The sequence below is a fragment of the Microtus pennsylvanicus genome, chromosome 4 (genome assembly GCF_037038515.1).
Source record: "Microtus pennsylvanicus isolate mMicPen1 chromosome 4, mMicPen1.hap1, whole genome shotgun sequence".
Taxonomy (NCBI): domain Eukaryota; kingdom Metazoa; phylum Chordata; class Mammalia; order Rodentia; family Cricetidae; genus Microtus; species Microtus pennsylvanicus.
The window spans coordinates 22,520,960-22,536,212 of record NC_134582.1 but is presented as its reverse complement, the minus strand read 5'-3'; the positions used below and the strand labels follow the sequence as shown (position 1 = coordinate 22,536,212).

Below are 15,253 nucleotides of genomic sequence, written 5' to 3'. Positions count from 1 at the left end.
AGGTGCCAGCAGGATGTTGGCATTGTTGGGATTGTGTGGAGGAGGCAGTTCTTGAGCTGAGCTCTCGATTTTATGATCAGTGAGGTGTCAACCTCTCAGGGAAGGCTTGAACAGAGAACAAAAGCAATGGGCTGTAGAAGTCGGGACCCAGACCAAATACTGAGCGCCAGCTGAAGACTCTGGGCCACCTCCACTGTACAGCACCATTTGGCACGACCACCAAAATGGCTTGGCTTGCGAAGTGCATCCGTGAGCATACCTGAGGTCACCGTCCACTGAGGACACCACTTTCAATTCATAAAGCGGCAAAAGGTTTAACATATGAGAAAATATTTTTTTAACTAAAAAGAAGAGAGAAGACATCAGCATACCCACCTATTTATTATTAGATACACGCGACCATTGACCTTGGCATGGCTGCGCGATGAGATGGGAGCACAAGGGGAGACAGGTGGGAGAGAAAGAGGAGACAGTTAGACAGAGGCCGTGGAGGAGCCTGCCCCTTAGGCGTTAGGCGAGTGTTTCATCATCCACACAGATCCTGTGTCTCGAAGAAAAGTCTAGGCAGCAAGATTCAGGAGCATCGTGAAGTCAGATGCACCCAGGAAAAATGCCCAATGACCACATTCCCCTTCTGCCGCCTCCCTCCCATCTCACAGACTTTATTAAAGAGTACCCATGCTTCACTTTAAAGATACACATTACCAAAGACAAAACTAGAATCCGAAGGATCAGCTTTTGCTCCTTTTTCAGATTTAAAAATATTCTAAGCCAATCTCTTTTCTTTACAGTCTTTAAAACTTAAGCTAAAATGTATTTAATATTTTCTAACATAAATAATAATTTGCAATGATAAGTAATTTAAGTGGCTCTTAGAAAATTATTATTACATAATGTGTATTAGTGCTCTGTCATGTATTATTGGTTGGTAAGTAAAATGATATTTCTGAGATTGCCTACTGAGAAATTATAAGTTTTTCTTATGCATGCATATAAATTTTTTTGTAATTCTAACTATAATTTCTGAAAGGATAAACACAGCAAATTCTACTTCATCTGCAAGTGCTCTTTGCTTACACTGCATATGCTCATGCACACACACGTGTGCGCACACAAACACACACACACACACACACACTCCAGAGTTGTACAAGATAGCACAAGGTCAACAGGACGTCAATGGAAACAATACTGCTGAAACCAACTTAATAAGAGCCCATTATTCCCTGTCTGCAACCAGTTTTTTCACAAAACTAACAAAGCAAACAGGTAAGAGAAAGCTAGCAGGGAAGTCGATTCCAACTCTGAACATACTTATTTTTCCTCACCATTGGGATCTAAAATGTAGTCATTGATTAGAACTCAGGAGAAAAACTTACTGGGAGGTGAAAATTTCAGTAAGAAAAATATAATCAGAGAGAATTTTTAAAAAATGATGTACATACCAAATATTTAAATTCAACTTTTGTGACTTTTCTAGAACGCTCTTACAGAAAACTTCATAACACCAAGGTTATTTAATTTCTGTAAGGAACTAGAAAACAAATTTTGTTTTTAGATCTGAAAGGGAAATCCCAAGCAACTCTTCAACACTTCCCCTTTTCTCATGCTCCTAAGTTTTCTTGGAAGAGTCGCCACAAACAGGAAGAAAGGGAGCGGTGATCTCAAAGGGGTTGCATCATTTAGGGCTGCTGTCTCTTTCTGGTTGACAGGCCAGTATTGTATTGCTGTCGTTGTAGAAAGTAGACAGCATATACATGCCACAGGAAGTAACATGCATAACAGGCCCGGCAGTACACTTGTCCTTCAAGGGAACTCTGGGCTAAATTCAAGTTTCACATACATACTCAGTTTAAATCTTTTTTAGGCGGTGTCTTAGTTAGGGTTACTATTGCTGTGAAGAAACACTGTGAGCAAAAGCAACTTGGGGAGGAAAGGGTTCATTTCCCTCACCGTTCCATGTAAGAGTTCATCATTGACAGCAGTGTGGACCGGAGCTCAAGCAGGGCAGGAACCTGGAGGCAGGAGCTGATGCAGAGGCCAAGGAGGGGAGCTGCTTGACTGGCTCCCCATAGTTTTCTCAGACTGCTTTCTTAGAGTCCAGGACCCCTTACTTGGGATGGCCCCACCCACAATGGCCTAAGCCTTCCCTCATCAATTGCAAATTAAGAAACCGCCCTCCAGACTTGCCTGCAGCCTGATCTTATGGAGGCATTTACTCAATTGAGGCTTCCTCCTCTCTGATGACTCTACTTGGGTCAGGTAGACAAAAAACAGCCAGCACAGGTAGGTGACTAGTCTGGTAGAAGCTTTGTTGAGCCTTTTGTCTTCCATAAAACTGTGGTTCTGAAAACATTTACTCTTCTCTACAAATTTACTCTTCTCTATATCCTATTTGACGATATATCAGAAAACAACCCAGACACACGGCAATAAGGACAACAGTAACAGAAAGCTCTACAAACAGGAAGAAATTTTAAAGAGAAGAAAATACTCGTTGAAGGGAAGAGGGGGCTTTTTAGGAACAAAAAGAATTTTAAGTCATCATTAACAATGATCAACAGTCAAATTTCACAAATGTAAGAGTTCTCTATCCTTCCTTCCCCCATTTTTTTTAAAATTTGGTTTTTGTTTATTTGTTTTAATTCACTTTGAGGTCTAGTTTGGCCTTGAATTTGTGGCTACACCTCCTCCTTTGTCAACCTTCCTAGTGATGGGATTACAGGCAGGGCTCACCCATGTCAAGCTTGAAACTGATTTCTAAATTATTTGAAAATGACTTTTGAAGATTTGCTGAGTACACTTAAATTAAGCATGCATGTTATCAGAATTCAATAGTAAATAGTTTTTAGCTGTAGGCATCATAGCAACATCAAAGAACATCAAGTCGTAATATTTTCTAATAATTGACAAGTGTCACTGATGATCAATTTCCCTCCATCAAGCTGTCTGTGAAATCCCTTGAGTTCTAATGACTACTCAGTGTCGAGTCCTGACTATCACAGAAGGAAGTGGGACAGTTTCTGTGGCCCACCCTATCCCCATGGGGCAAATTCTCAAAGGGCATCTTGTGACTCTGCTGCCTGGGACACACACACACACACACACACACACACACACCACACACACACACACACACACACACACACACACACGTGAGAAGTTCAAGGTTGAAAGTCCACGTGAGAGTGCTGGATTTGGCTTCCCACTGAAGCCGGGTACCAGCGCAGACAGGAGACGCCGCTTCTTTGATTTGCTCACCTGTAGATGGTGGCGTCTTCTTTGCTGGGGATAGACTTGAGGTCTGTGAGTTCCAGGAACCGGTCATGGAAGTAGTGGAGGTGAAGGATGCACACCAGCAGAAAGGAAGTGGGGATGAAAATGCGTGTGAACAGCTCTGCTACCGTGAACTGCTTCAGGCCGAGATCCTCAAGCCTGTCGAAGAAGACAGAACCAAAGCAGGGACCTTTCTGAGGCACTTCCGGCCAGCCTCTCTCTCACAAGCCACAACAACATTCTCTGCCTTGACCACTTATAACTACTCCCTACTATTTGTACCGATCCAACTAGCTTGTCTTCACAGCAGTCAGGAACAAGTCCCTGTAGATCAATTCAGCAGCCACATCTCTGCCCTTATTTTGTATTCAAACACACGGACTCTTCTAATGGTTTTGGGGTCAACGCATCATACATCTCTGGTTTTTCCTTCAGCCCCACCTCCTTCTTTGTACTGTACATAGCAACTGGAATCCATTTGCTTCAGTTGGGGTACCTTTTCTTGTGCTCTTCTTGGCTGACCTCATCATCCCCCCATGAACTTACCCACCTTTCTGTTGCCAAAACGAAAATGCTGACTAACAGCAGCATGACCTCCCGTGCAACCAGACCCATATTCCTACTGGAAAGCAGTGGTTCCAGTATCGGCCTTGGCTTCCCTCTTTTCCTTGGCAAAGCCATTCTCAACTCTGGTCTCTCCTGAACCACTCAATGGGGCAGACGTCTGCCTCGTGCGAAGTTTAGTCATCTGAAAGCATCTCCGGTTCCTAGTACACTCCTGCAGGCTTGTTTCACCCCCTAAGTGCCTATGGACCACTCCCCCCACCAGCGTACACACAACCATTATCCTTCTCCTCAGTCTGAGGAGGATCCTGTCTTTCTCACAGGACAGTTGCTAAGTGCATGCAATGTGACTTTGTTTCTGTTTTCCACAAGTCACATTCCTAAGGAAGCTTCCAAGATTTGAAGAAAATTCCAGCAAGAATAAAATACAAACTGCTTACTGTACCATGGCCTGGACTTCTGTTGTACCCTCTCACCTCTCTTGCTGTCTTCTTGCTCTCAAATGGGAACTTTCCTTCATCCCTTCTGTACCCACAACCATTTCTATCCTGCCTTCGGGCCTTTGCATCTACTCTACTTTCTGCCTAGGATGCTCTCCCACATCCTAGACTCAAACAAAAATCCCAGTTTTCTCAGAACAGTTTGGCTTCTGCGCACTAGGTAGAATTTAAAGGACCCCTCACCAAAGAATTGTGAGACCACCATGCCATTTACTTCTCCTGTAGCCCTCCAGAAGCCTAGGGTTTCCTTCACAGATTAATGCATGTTTTAATGCACTTACACGCATCATAGTAGATTGATTATTTTGGCTTCCCAGGCTTCAATTCCCTTTGTTGTTTCCTATTGTATCCCCAGCACAGGTCAAGGATTCAACAAGCATCTATAATGAATCCGTGTGGTTGCACTTGTCAAATCACACACATCTCTTGACACCTCCGTATTTTCAGATCAAGACCCAGCTATAGCTGGATTTCTAAACTAATCCCAGGGATTTGTAGGAGAAGATCAGAAAGACTGATCTGTTGCCTGCAGTCGCGTGCAATCATGTCACTCTGGGGCAGCAGCCCAGCAGGAATGCCTTTTCCTGTGGTACCAAAGAGTCTAAGCCTAGACACGGTGAAGAGGCAAGTGCACTCATGAGCCTCCCATAGGCTGGAAAACTATGCACTGATCCGGGGAGCAGAAGGCATGGCATTTTACAAGGCAGCTGTGTTTCCCACGGGACTGATGACTAAAAATCATCTTTCATTAAAAGGGGGCTGAAAAATCTTTTGCCGGCCAGCCAATCATGGACCCTTCACTTACATTTCAAGCTCAGACTTTGACAGAGGGAAGACAGGAGAAGGGGGCTCTCTAACTTGCCTTTGAAGACCTTACAGACCTTCACGTTTTCCTAAAATTGTGCACCGAGTTTTCAGGAACAATGTGCACTGGGTGCGTCCTCATGTGTGCCCCCTTCCCGTTCCATCCCATCCCAGGCACGGAGCCCCTTACTTTTCTTTCTTTAAGCCGGTCATGTTTTGCCACAGGCCTGGGAAGTTTTCAAACTGGTAAGTGTATATAAAGATGAGCACCAGCATGGTATAAATGACCACCGACATCCAGAAGTATTTCAGAATTTTCCTCCACCATTCATAGTGAACCTGCAAATCAGACAATGGAAAGTAAAGGAAACAAAATAATACAGAAAAATAATTGGGGGAAAAAGGCTCATATAGGCATCTGGCTTAATTAAGCAAGGGCATGGAACACATATAGGAATCTTTGAAGTGAAGTCTATTTTAGTTTTAGCTTTTCTAAGGTTCTTTTGGCAGTTTAGTTGTGTTGCTAGGCGTTAGAACTGCAGCTGAACTAGCCATAGCTATCTGTGTCTTTGTATAAGTTGCTGGTTCCAGCTTCTTCACAGAGGTCCAAGACAGTATCCAGAAGCCTCTCAGCACATCTCATCTCTAGGAGACCAAGTGATGGCAGCCATGAGATGTTTTTTGTTGTTTACAGTAAACTGCACTTATTTTGAAATTCTATAACGTATTTAATGAGCAAAAATGTGAAATACTCATTGGAGGACATTTCTTCCTTCTTCTTGAATATCTTAGAGGTATTCAAGAGTTCATCAATTTCTGCTGAGAACATTTTCAAACTCTCATTATCATATCTAAAGAAGTCTTGCTATGGTGATTGTCAGGTATTCTGTTGGATGCCTGAAAGAATACTGTAGTTACTCTAGCCTGTGTCATTGGGCTCCCTTCTCAAATCAGGTCAAACAAAATCTGTGAAGAGGTCAACTCATTTGAATATTATTAGTTTATGCTACCAACCCCCCCCCTCTCTCTCTCTCACACACACACACACACACAAACATGCACAAACCATTTCCTGATCCTTAAACCTGCAATATGAGAAAACTGGAGAATCCTTAATTACTTAAGATTAATCACACATTGCTCTTAAATTATTAAATGTTAAAAATATCTAATTACAAAGATCAGTTTTCAAATCAATACATTTTGGAAAACTTATAAATTTTTATTTTTACGTTTTAAAGAATTTAAATTAAAAAGGTCTAAACTAGTTCTAGTTTATCTCTGCCATGAGTTTTTTCACTTTTAAGTGCAGAAGATGACACCCGATAGCAGATGTGTAACCTCACTTCAGAAAGGCTGTTTCCACTGCATGGAAGTTCATTAAGATGTATAGACTTTGATTTATTTTTTAAATATTGGTACATTATTTTTTCTGCTAGTTCTCTTCCATAAAGTTAATAAATATTACTCAAGGGTTTGAACTATCAGCTACAGAACAAAGGATTGATATACTTAAATACCTAAAAGATTATTTTAAATATATTGCTGTGGGACAAAGGCTATGAACACTGATCAAATAGAAATTTTTTAAAAAGTGAGAGAATCCATTGATTCTAAGTCATTCTTGACTTCAGGATTCTGAGTGTCATCATTTTCTAGAATATGGTTATCTTTAAGAGAGAACTCATCTCTACTCACAGATCACATGTGAGAACTAAAACCTTGGGCACATAATGTTTACCTACCTGGTACAAGGCCACACAGAACAGGAACAGCACCATGTAGATGATTTTGTACATGACGATTTTCCCCTCAAAGCTGACGAAAAAGAACATGCCCCCACACACGTAGATCCAGTATTTAGTGAACAGGGCCACCACCAGATTGCCTAGCACCTTCATGATGTCCTGGTCATCATCTTCTTCCACTTCCTCCTCCTCTTCCTTCTTTAGCTCATGCCGTTCTTCCTTTATTTCCTCTTCCCCTTCTGCCTTCTCTGGGGCCTCTCCTTCCACTTGTATATCTTGGAGTTCCTCATCGTCTAAACAGAAGACCATGCCTTTAGTCCTGGCTACAGCCATGCTTTGCCTCCGGGTGGTGTATGGGGTCATGGAAGCATGTGTTTTCTGAGTTATTAAATGACTTTAGATGGCTCTAAAATATAAGACAACTAATTGATAGTTTTTATAACTTTCCTAAAATGGAGTACAGAAAAGAGTATTGCATGCTAATCTCTCTGTAGCGCTTTTGACATTTTCAGTATATCGAGGGTCCGACAGTGGAAAGATGAAGTGTAACAATAGTCAACATCACACTATAAGGCCATTTCTGATTCTATTTGTTTCATGACAACAGACAGCAACAAAAGCAGGGTAAGAATGCAACCGATGCTAGCTGTCTTAACCCAAAGACTCCACTAGCTAAAAGCATAAGAGTTAAGGCCAAATACAATTTACTTCAAATTTAAATTGTAATTATTATTAAGATAAGCCTAAAATAATTTAACAGCTTGGTATGATAGGAAAATTTCATCCTCATTTAAACTATGCTGCTATCTAGGAAATTGTGTCAAAGTTACCTTCACTATCTTTTTAAAGCTACCTACATTTGAATAATTTATTCAAGAAACCAGTGGTTTCCCAGAGTGAGGGGAGTAAAACTGAATTGGGGGTTAGATTGTTTATGCTAAATTAACCATTCTTTACTAAAACTGAGGAGTTAATCATTGCAATGAATAGACATTAAACTCAGATAGGCCACGTTCAAATCTTAGAGAGTACTGTTTCTGAAATAAGAATCAAAGTTGGGTTTAATAACAACTAAACAAACAATATTCGCTGGTCTGTGCTGTTGTGTGTGTGTGTGTGTGTGTGTGTGTGTGTGTGTGTGTGTGGTTTACTGCATTAGGGTTGCCAGCCCAGCTTCTCTAAGTACTGACGCTACTTAACTTCACATGGTGCTACTTAACTTCTTCTTTAAAAAAATTAGTTTATTTTTTAATTAGTTTTGAGTATGACAGAAGAGGATATGTGTGCATGAAAGCAGATGCTGGTAGAGGCCAGAAGAGGGCAGCAGATCCCCAAGAGCGTTGCCTAATGTGGGCGCTGGGAATTGAACCCACATCCTCTGCACAAGCCGAATGTATTTTTAACCACTGAGCCATCTTCCCAGTCCCCATACCTCTTTAATATTATCTAACCCATTTTATAAATAATAAACATACTTATTTACCTGCCTGGGGAATTAGAAAGCAAGTTCTCATTGACTTGTCTATCTGTACAGAAAGACTAAAGCTAAAGACACGTCAGTAAATCACTACCCCTCCCTTGTTCCCTGCATCTGCTTCTTTTTTTTCCTATCTTTAAAAAGCCAAGCATTTAAATCCAAAGATTTAAGTTAATTTATTGGTTCCAATTCTCACTAGAAGTATGTCTTCAGAGAAATTTTCTCTGATATTTAGTGTTGTCTTCCATTGGGAGTCGCCTCTTTGAAAGTCAAACAACACACGTACTTCCTCTGGGCCCACGCCTGCGCTCTAAACGTTTCCTTCTGTCTACAGAGGTCAGACGAAGCATTCAGTCTCCTGGAGCTGGAGTTGCCATGTTTGTGAGCTACCCCATGGTGCTGGGAATCGAACCTGTGCCCTCTAGAAGAGCAGCCACTTCCCCCATCAGCCCAGTCCCACACTTACCTCTCTCCTCAAGTTCTTGACTTCCAATTTTGACTTCAGACAGAAGCGCTTCTTTTTCCTGAAGGGCCTTTTGCTCTGTGAGGTGCTGCCTCAGAAGCAGCCAAAATGTGATGGTGAAAAGAATCTGAAATCAAAATCAGGAGGTGGGGGCTCAGCAATGTCGGCAGTGCATTCTCCCTGTGGCTGCAAGGGCACAGTGCACATGTCTTTCTGCACATGAGCGTCACTCACATGCTATGATCATGTGGAGCACTGTTCAAGGCACCAGGAAGATGAACAATTTCAAGTGAACAGGAAACCAACACCAGCAACTAGACTCCTGCAAGGTCAGTGTCAGAGACGGACTTCCTCCTGACAGCCAGGCCCTGAGAGAGTTCGTGTGTCTTGTATGACACTCCTTTGACTCTTCGGGATTCCTTATTTGGAAGATTGCACAGATATGGAAAAGAGTTTTTCATGTCATGCCAGCTTGTTATTCCTGTTCATCTTTTCAGTGCCTGAGAAAGAATTCTAAGCTGACACATGTCTATGTTGATATTCTCTTGTGGCAGGGGAAAAAGTCCCGATTCAGAGAATATGCTGCCTAGCTCATAGCTAGGGACATTTTTGGATTTGGTAATAGTGTTATTACAATTCACATACCACACAACTTACTCATTTCAAGAGAATACGTTCCAAAGACTGTGGTATATAGGTAGGCTAGATACTTAGGATGCACGAGGCTCTGGAGAAGAGTCCAAGAATCTTCTGAGATCTGTCTGCTTAGTGGGTTTCAGTCCACTTCCAAGGTCGCACAACCATTACTGCAATCTATTTTGACGTCTTTTCATTGCCTCCCAAAGCAGTACAATTTCTGTCATTCCCTTATTTCATATATCAGTTTTAGCCAATGATTAGTTTACTTTTTGTCTGTGCTTACCTACATAATGTGGACATTTAAGTAGAGAGAATTACGTAATGCATACTGCTCTGATGAATGAAATTTTCATGATCTGTTAAATAGAGGGCCATGGCATTCACCTTTCTTTCTTTCTTTCTTTCTTTCTTTCTTTCTTTCTTTCTTTTCTTTTCTTTTCTTTTCTTTTTTTTTAAGAAAGGGTTTCTCTGTGAAACAGCTCTGGCTATCCTGGTACTTGCTTTGTAGACCAGGTTAGCCTCAAACTCACAGAGATCCACCTGTCTCTGCCTTCCAAGTGCTGGGATTAGACATTTGCCACCATGTCTGGCCTTGGCATTCAGTCTGCTCTGAGGACCCATCTTCTGCTTAGCCTAGTCACTAAATAAATGTATGGGGGATACCTGATGCCTGGACACCGTAAACGGTAGCTTCCAGGAAGAGACTGTTTCACATTATATGACTGTGGCTTTTGAAGATAAGTAGTTTCCTATATGTCTAGTGATGAAAACAATTTGAAGTTTATTTAATATATGTGATGATTGTTTTTTATTGTCTTAATGTCATCAACATGCAGGGAATGCATGTTTGGACTTTGTGGATAAAACAGATAGTAGTAAGCTATGATATTTAATGTTCTGAAATCAAAACCATTAAAATGATTCAAGAAAATATAAAAGCAGTGAAATGATTGCAAGTTCTTACTGCAGGTGAAGTCAGGATGACAAAGACCACAAAATGCAAGTGTTATCATTTCTGCTGCTAGAATGCTCATAGACCATAAATAGGGAAACATCATCCACAATCAATCATTACCTCTAGTGGCATATGCAAAGAAGGTGAATTTTACAAACTACTAACCTGTCAAACAATTCTCTAATTTCTCCGAATAGTTTATGTTGCATTTTCGATTTCACATTGTATCATCCTATTTCCACATCTACCGATGCAGGAGAAACTGGGAGAAGAACAGCTGATGCTAATTAACTAATTAGTAAATTACTAAATATACTAATAAACTTGGGAGATGCTGAGCTGCACTGATATGCATAACGACTATAACCGTTTAATAGAAAGGCTGTCATTTCTAAGTCAAAACTAAAAGCATGTGGTCATCCATGCTGTGCCAGCCACACTACATGGGCTTTTGCTCCCAGCCACGCAGGAGGTTGAAGAGGGATTGTCAGTTCAAGCCTTGTCTGCCCTCCTGAGTGAGTTCAGCCCAGACTGGGCAATGGTAGGGCCCAGTCACAAAATGAAAAGCAAAACAGGACCAGAGATGGTAGGATAATGGGGAGATCATTGGGGCTATTTTCCAGTTCTGAATAAAATGAAAGGTGTCTGGATCTCCCCGATTTTTATTCCCAAATCATTTAGAGGCTACTTTTGTGAAAATTTGTTTGCGGTGACTATGATCACTATTGCTGATCTTTCTTTCCTGTCTCTTCATTCATTTACCTTTGAAGCAAGCTCCCCTGGCTCTTTCTTTTCTAGAAATCCTGGGACCTTCTTAATTTCGGGAAGTTCAAAACTCCAGATGTACTGCAATACCAGCAGCAGGTTTGCATAGACAACCATGAAAGGCGAGCTGATCATGGCGTATTTCCTCCTGTTGCGTATCATCCAAAGGGTGCATGACCAAATCAACAGCACGAACGTCAGCCAGCTGTGGTAGGTGATGCTCCAGGCCTGCAGAGCCATGGGGGACAAAGGACAGCTGTCAGTATACAACAAACTATGGGGAGTTCAAAGTTCTCTACACAGAAAAGGTAGTGGCATTTAGATGAAGGGAGAGTAGAGAGATCCCAGCCTGTGGCACAGGGAAGGGAGGAGAGGTGGAGAGAAGGCTGAATATGACATTAACCTTGTGCTTCTCTTAGGGCAGTCAAAGTCCTTTTAGCCCAAATCTCTTCATCTTTACCCTACTTTGCGGTATGAAAGCAACTTTACTTTCCCCAGTAACGTAGAGTTGGTAATTGAATGTTCATAAACGAGTGGGTGAGAAATGGGAATTCTGAGGACCTGAAGTTGAGATTAAACATTCATGTTAAGTAGGCATACATTATAGAAACTAGACATTTTACTTGAAGAAAACTGCATGTTAGGTATCTAAACAGTGAACAGCAGGGGCAAGTTGACAAAGACTGACCTCAGTTTTTGTCCTATAAGGTCAAAATCGTGGTGAGATCCTATGGGCAAATGATGTGTTTTTCTTGTTGCCACAAAGTTCTCACAGATTTAGGGGTGTTATCTCAGTGCCAGCTGGCAGAGCAACTGCCAATCAGACTCGTGAATATTATCAATGCCCGGAAACCTGCCGCCTGATTCCGGACTCTCTCACTCTGCACTCTTTCATGAAAAGGCCCTTTGAAAGGTGTTCTGGATATGGCTAAGGCTAACTGAAGTCAAGCCAATTCCTAAACACCAGGAATTAGCAAAATAATCCTCTAGCCCTGGAAGTATTAACAGTTTGTTTTGACTCTGGAAGCCAGACAAGAATGAACAGAAATGAAGCCCAAACAGGACACGCATCTCCTCTCAACAATTTGAAATAAAGCACAAATTGCTTTATAAGTGAATGTTATTTTATTGTTTAGAATAAATTAGGGATAAAACCTGTTTTTATTTAAGTTATTTTAGTATGATGGCTACTACTGTCTGGATTATTTTCATGACATTATTCTTTAGAAACAGTATTTCTCTAGTCGAGATGGAGGAAGGACAGAGAAGGAGAACAAAAAAGAGATATTTTGATTGAGGGAACCATTATGGGGCTAGTAAGAAACCTGGCTCTATAGAAATTCCCAGGAATCTACAAGGATGACCCCAGCTAAGACCCTAAGCAATAGAGGAGAGGGTGCCAGAACTGGCCTTGCCCTGTAGTTAGACTGATGACTCTCTTAAATATCACCATAGAACCTTCATCCAGCAGCTGATGGAAACAGAGGCAGAGACCCGCATTGGAGCACTGGACTGAGCTCCCAAAGTCCAGTTGAAGAGTAATCCACCATATAAACAAAATGAATAAAATGACATGATCCTCTCATTAGATGTTGAAAAAGCCTTTGACAAAATCCAACACCCCTTCATGATAAAAGTCTTGGAAAGATCAGGGATACGAAGGACATAGCTAAAGATAAAAAAAAAAGCAATATGCAGCAAGCCAACTGCCAACATCAAATTAAGTGGAGAGAAAACTCAAAGAAATTCCCTTAAAATCAGGAACAAGACAAAGTTGTCCACTCTCTCCATATTTATTCAATATAGTGGGAATATTCCACGAACATCTTTAATTTAGAAGAATTGTTGTTGTTTTTGTTTTTTGTTTTTTTTTAATTCCTTCCAGCCACATGTGGCAGTATCCTTGCTAGAATTTGATACTGACTTACACGCAAGTTCATGTAGGAAGTACCTAAACTGGGTATCTGACTAAAGTGTCTAGGAACTGGGGCAGCCTTCTGCCAGTGAACTTTCTCCCCAGCACTGCTACCATCTCTCTCTACTCGGGGTCTTCCACTCTGCATCCCAGGCAGGCTAGAGCAATCAATCTTTCTGCCTGTGGTCTACCCACACCTGGAGCCATGCCCCAACCCCCCCCTCTTTCTCTCTCTTTCTCTCTCTGTTCCCTCTCTGCCCCCCACCCTGACAACTCTTGCCACCATCAGTAATACAGACTCTCACCACTGACCACAGGATTTGGAGGAATTACACTTTAAATAAGGATAATATGCTTCTTAAAACACATCCTCTCTTGTAAGACAGTTGTTTTAAGGGAAGGAGGGCGTTAGAGCATCTTTTATCTTCCACTTTGAAGCTGGAGGTGGAGGTGGAGATTTTAGGGTGGGGTGAGCTGAGGTATGCATAAATGGAAAGGAGTTCTTGGGAACTATGATGGCTGGGTGCTTGTCCTAGTAAGAATGTGATCATAGCAAATAATGGACAAATTTTCACCAAATCGTGTGGCAACTCCCTTCTATGAGAGAAATAAAAGCAGCTCACATCAGCCTTAAATACCCTTAATAGCTTCTAAAACACTACCCCCTCTGCCCTCTTAAGTTTGTAAAACAGGAGCCAGTTGAACCTGATAAGCTAATTTGAGACAAACATATTAACATTTGAAAAGAAGATAAGTGAAGATGATATAATTTTGAAATCTACAACATAAAAAGATCCCACAAAAAATTAATATATCCCGAAATATCTGTCATGGTTTAGGGGAGACTGATGCCCCTACCCTGGCGAGAGGCTTGGGGTCTGTACCTACTGTGCCTGGTAGGCCACTGAAGTACTTACCATCATAGCGATGAGGGCACAGATGTAACTTTGTTTCATGATGAACTGGAACACTGTGACCATGGCATGAATTCTCACGCTCCTCTTTTCCTCCTGGCTCCCTTCCCCCTCGGAGCCTTCTTTCTTGTCCTCATCTTCCTCTTTCTTTTCTAGATAGACAAACACTTCATATGACTATGTATGCATGTAGTTGACTGATGTGAGGTCCTCTCTGTAGGCTATGAATATGTTTTATTACTATTGGTTAATTAAAAAGTTGCTGTAGCCTATGGCAGTGCAGAATATAGCAAGGTGGAAAATCCAGCAGAGATAAAGGAGGAAAGAAGGTGGAGTCAAACAGACGCCATGTAGCTGCCCAAGAAGCAAGGGGTAACAAACCATGAGCATCATGGTACAATATAAAATAATAGAAATGGGTTAAGATATAAGAGCTAGCTAGGAATATGCTTGAGCCACTGGCCAAACAGTGTTGCCATTAACATAGGTTTTGTGTGATTATTCAGGTTGGGGTGGCTGGGAAGTGAAAAGCAGTCTCTGTTTACAGTTGACATCTGTCACAATGTCACTACACCAAACCTCCACACTACATCATGTGTGTGGTTTGGCCAGAGTCTTCTGAGCTAGGAAGTGTTTCCAACTGATACGGCCTCTAGAAGAGAAACAGATGCAATGAGTTTTGCTTAATGGAGATCAGGGCCCCGCAGTGCCGAGAAGGAAAGTTCCACCGAAGGATGTAGAGAGAGATCCCTCTAAGATGACCTCAGATTCCATCCTCTGGTATTCTTGACTGTCTATCCTGCCCCTTGAATAGAACTCCCTAGAAGAGATGGACTGTCACTTCCAGGATTCAGGTTTTCTGTTTTGTTTGTTTGTTTTGATGTTGGGGAATGGACCTAAGGCCCAATGTAAGCTAGGCAAATGTCTGCCACTGAGCTACATTCTCAGCCCAACCAGATTCAGTTTGAAAGGAACATGGCTTTTATTTCTGGAATCTTCCAACCACTCGACCAACCACTGTCTTGCTTTTAGAGAGAAACCAGCTACCGTGTTGTAAACTTCCCAATGGAAGGACCGAGGCAGTTAGGATATGATATGTCCAGCTGGCCATCAGTTGGCATGTCTCAGGTCAGCAGCAGCTCTCAGGATTAGAGGAAGATTCTGCCCCAGTCAAGCCCAGTCAAGATGAGAAGATAGCCTTAGCCTTAAGAATGACCAGACCAGATGATGGAC

The 15,253-nt window shown here is 41.8% G+C and overlaps 1 protein-coding gene across 1 annotated transcript in view; it reads right to left on the bottom strand.

The window, feature by feature from the left end:
- The window catches only part of Piezo2 (piezo type mechanosensitive ion channel component 2), a 285,223-nt gene that overhangs the window by 78,576 nt on the left and 191,394 nt on the right, over positions 1–15,253 (bottom strand). The window contains exons 11-16 of the mRNA XM_075971116.1: positions 14,024–14,172; positions 11,189–11,419; positions 8,836–8,959; positions 6,890–7,185; positions 5,335–5,483; positions 3,262–3,435 (exon numbers count right to left, since the gene is read on the bottom strand). Coding sequence (XP_075827231.1) covers positions 3,262–3,435; positions 5,335–5,483; positions 6,890–7,185; positions 8,836–8,959; positions 11,189–11,419; positions 14,024–14,172 — 1,123 coding nt within the window. The remainder of the gene's footprint in view (positions 1–3,261; positions 3,436–5,334; positions 5,484–6,889; positions 7,186–8,835; positions 8,960–11,188; positions 11,420–14,023; positions 14,173–15,253) is intronic.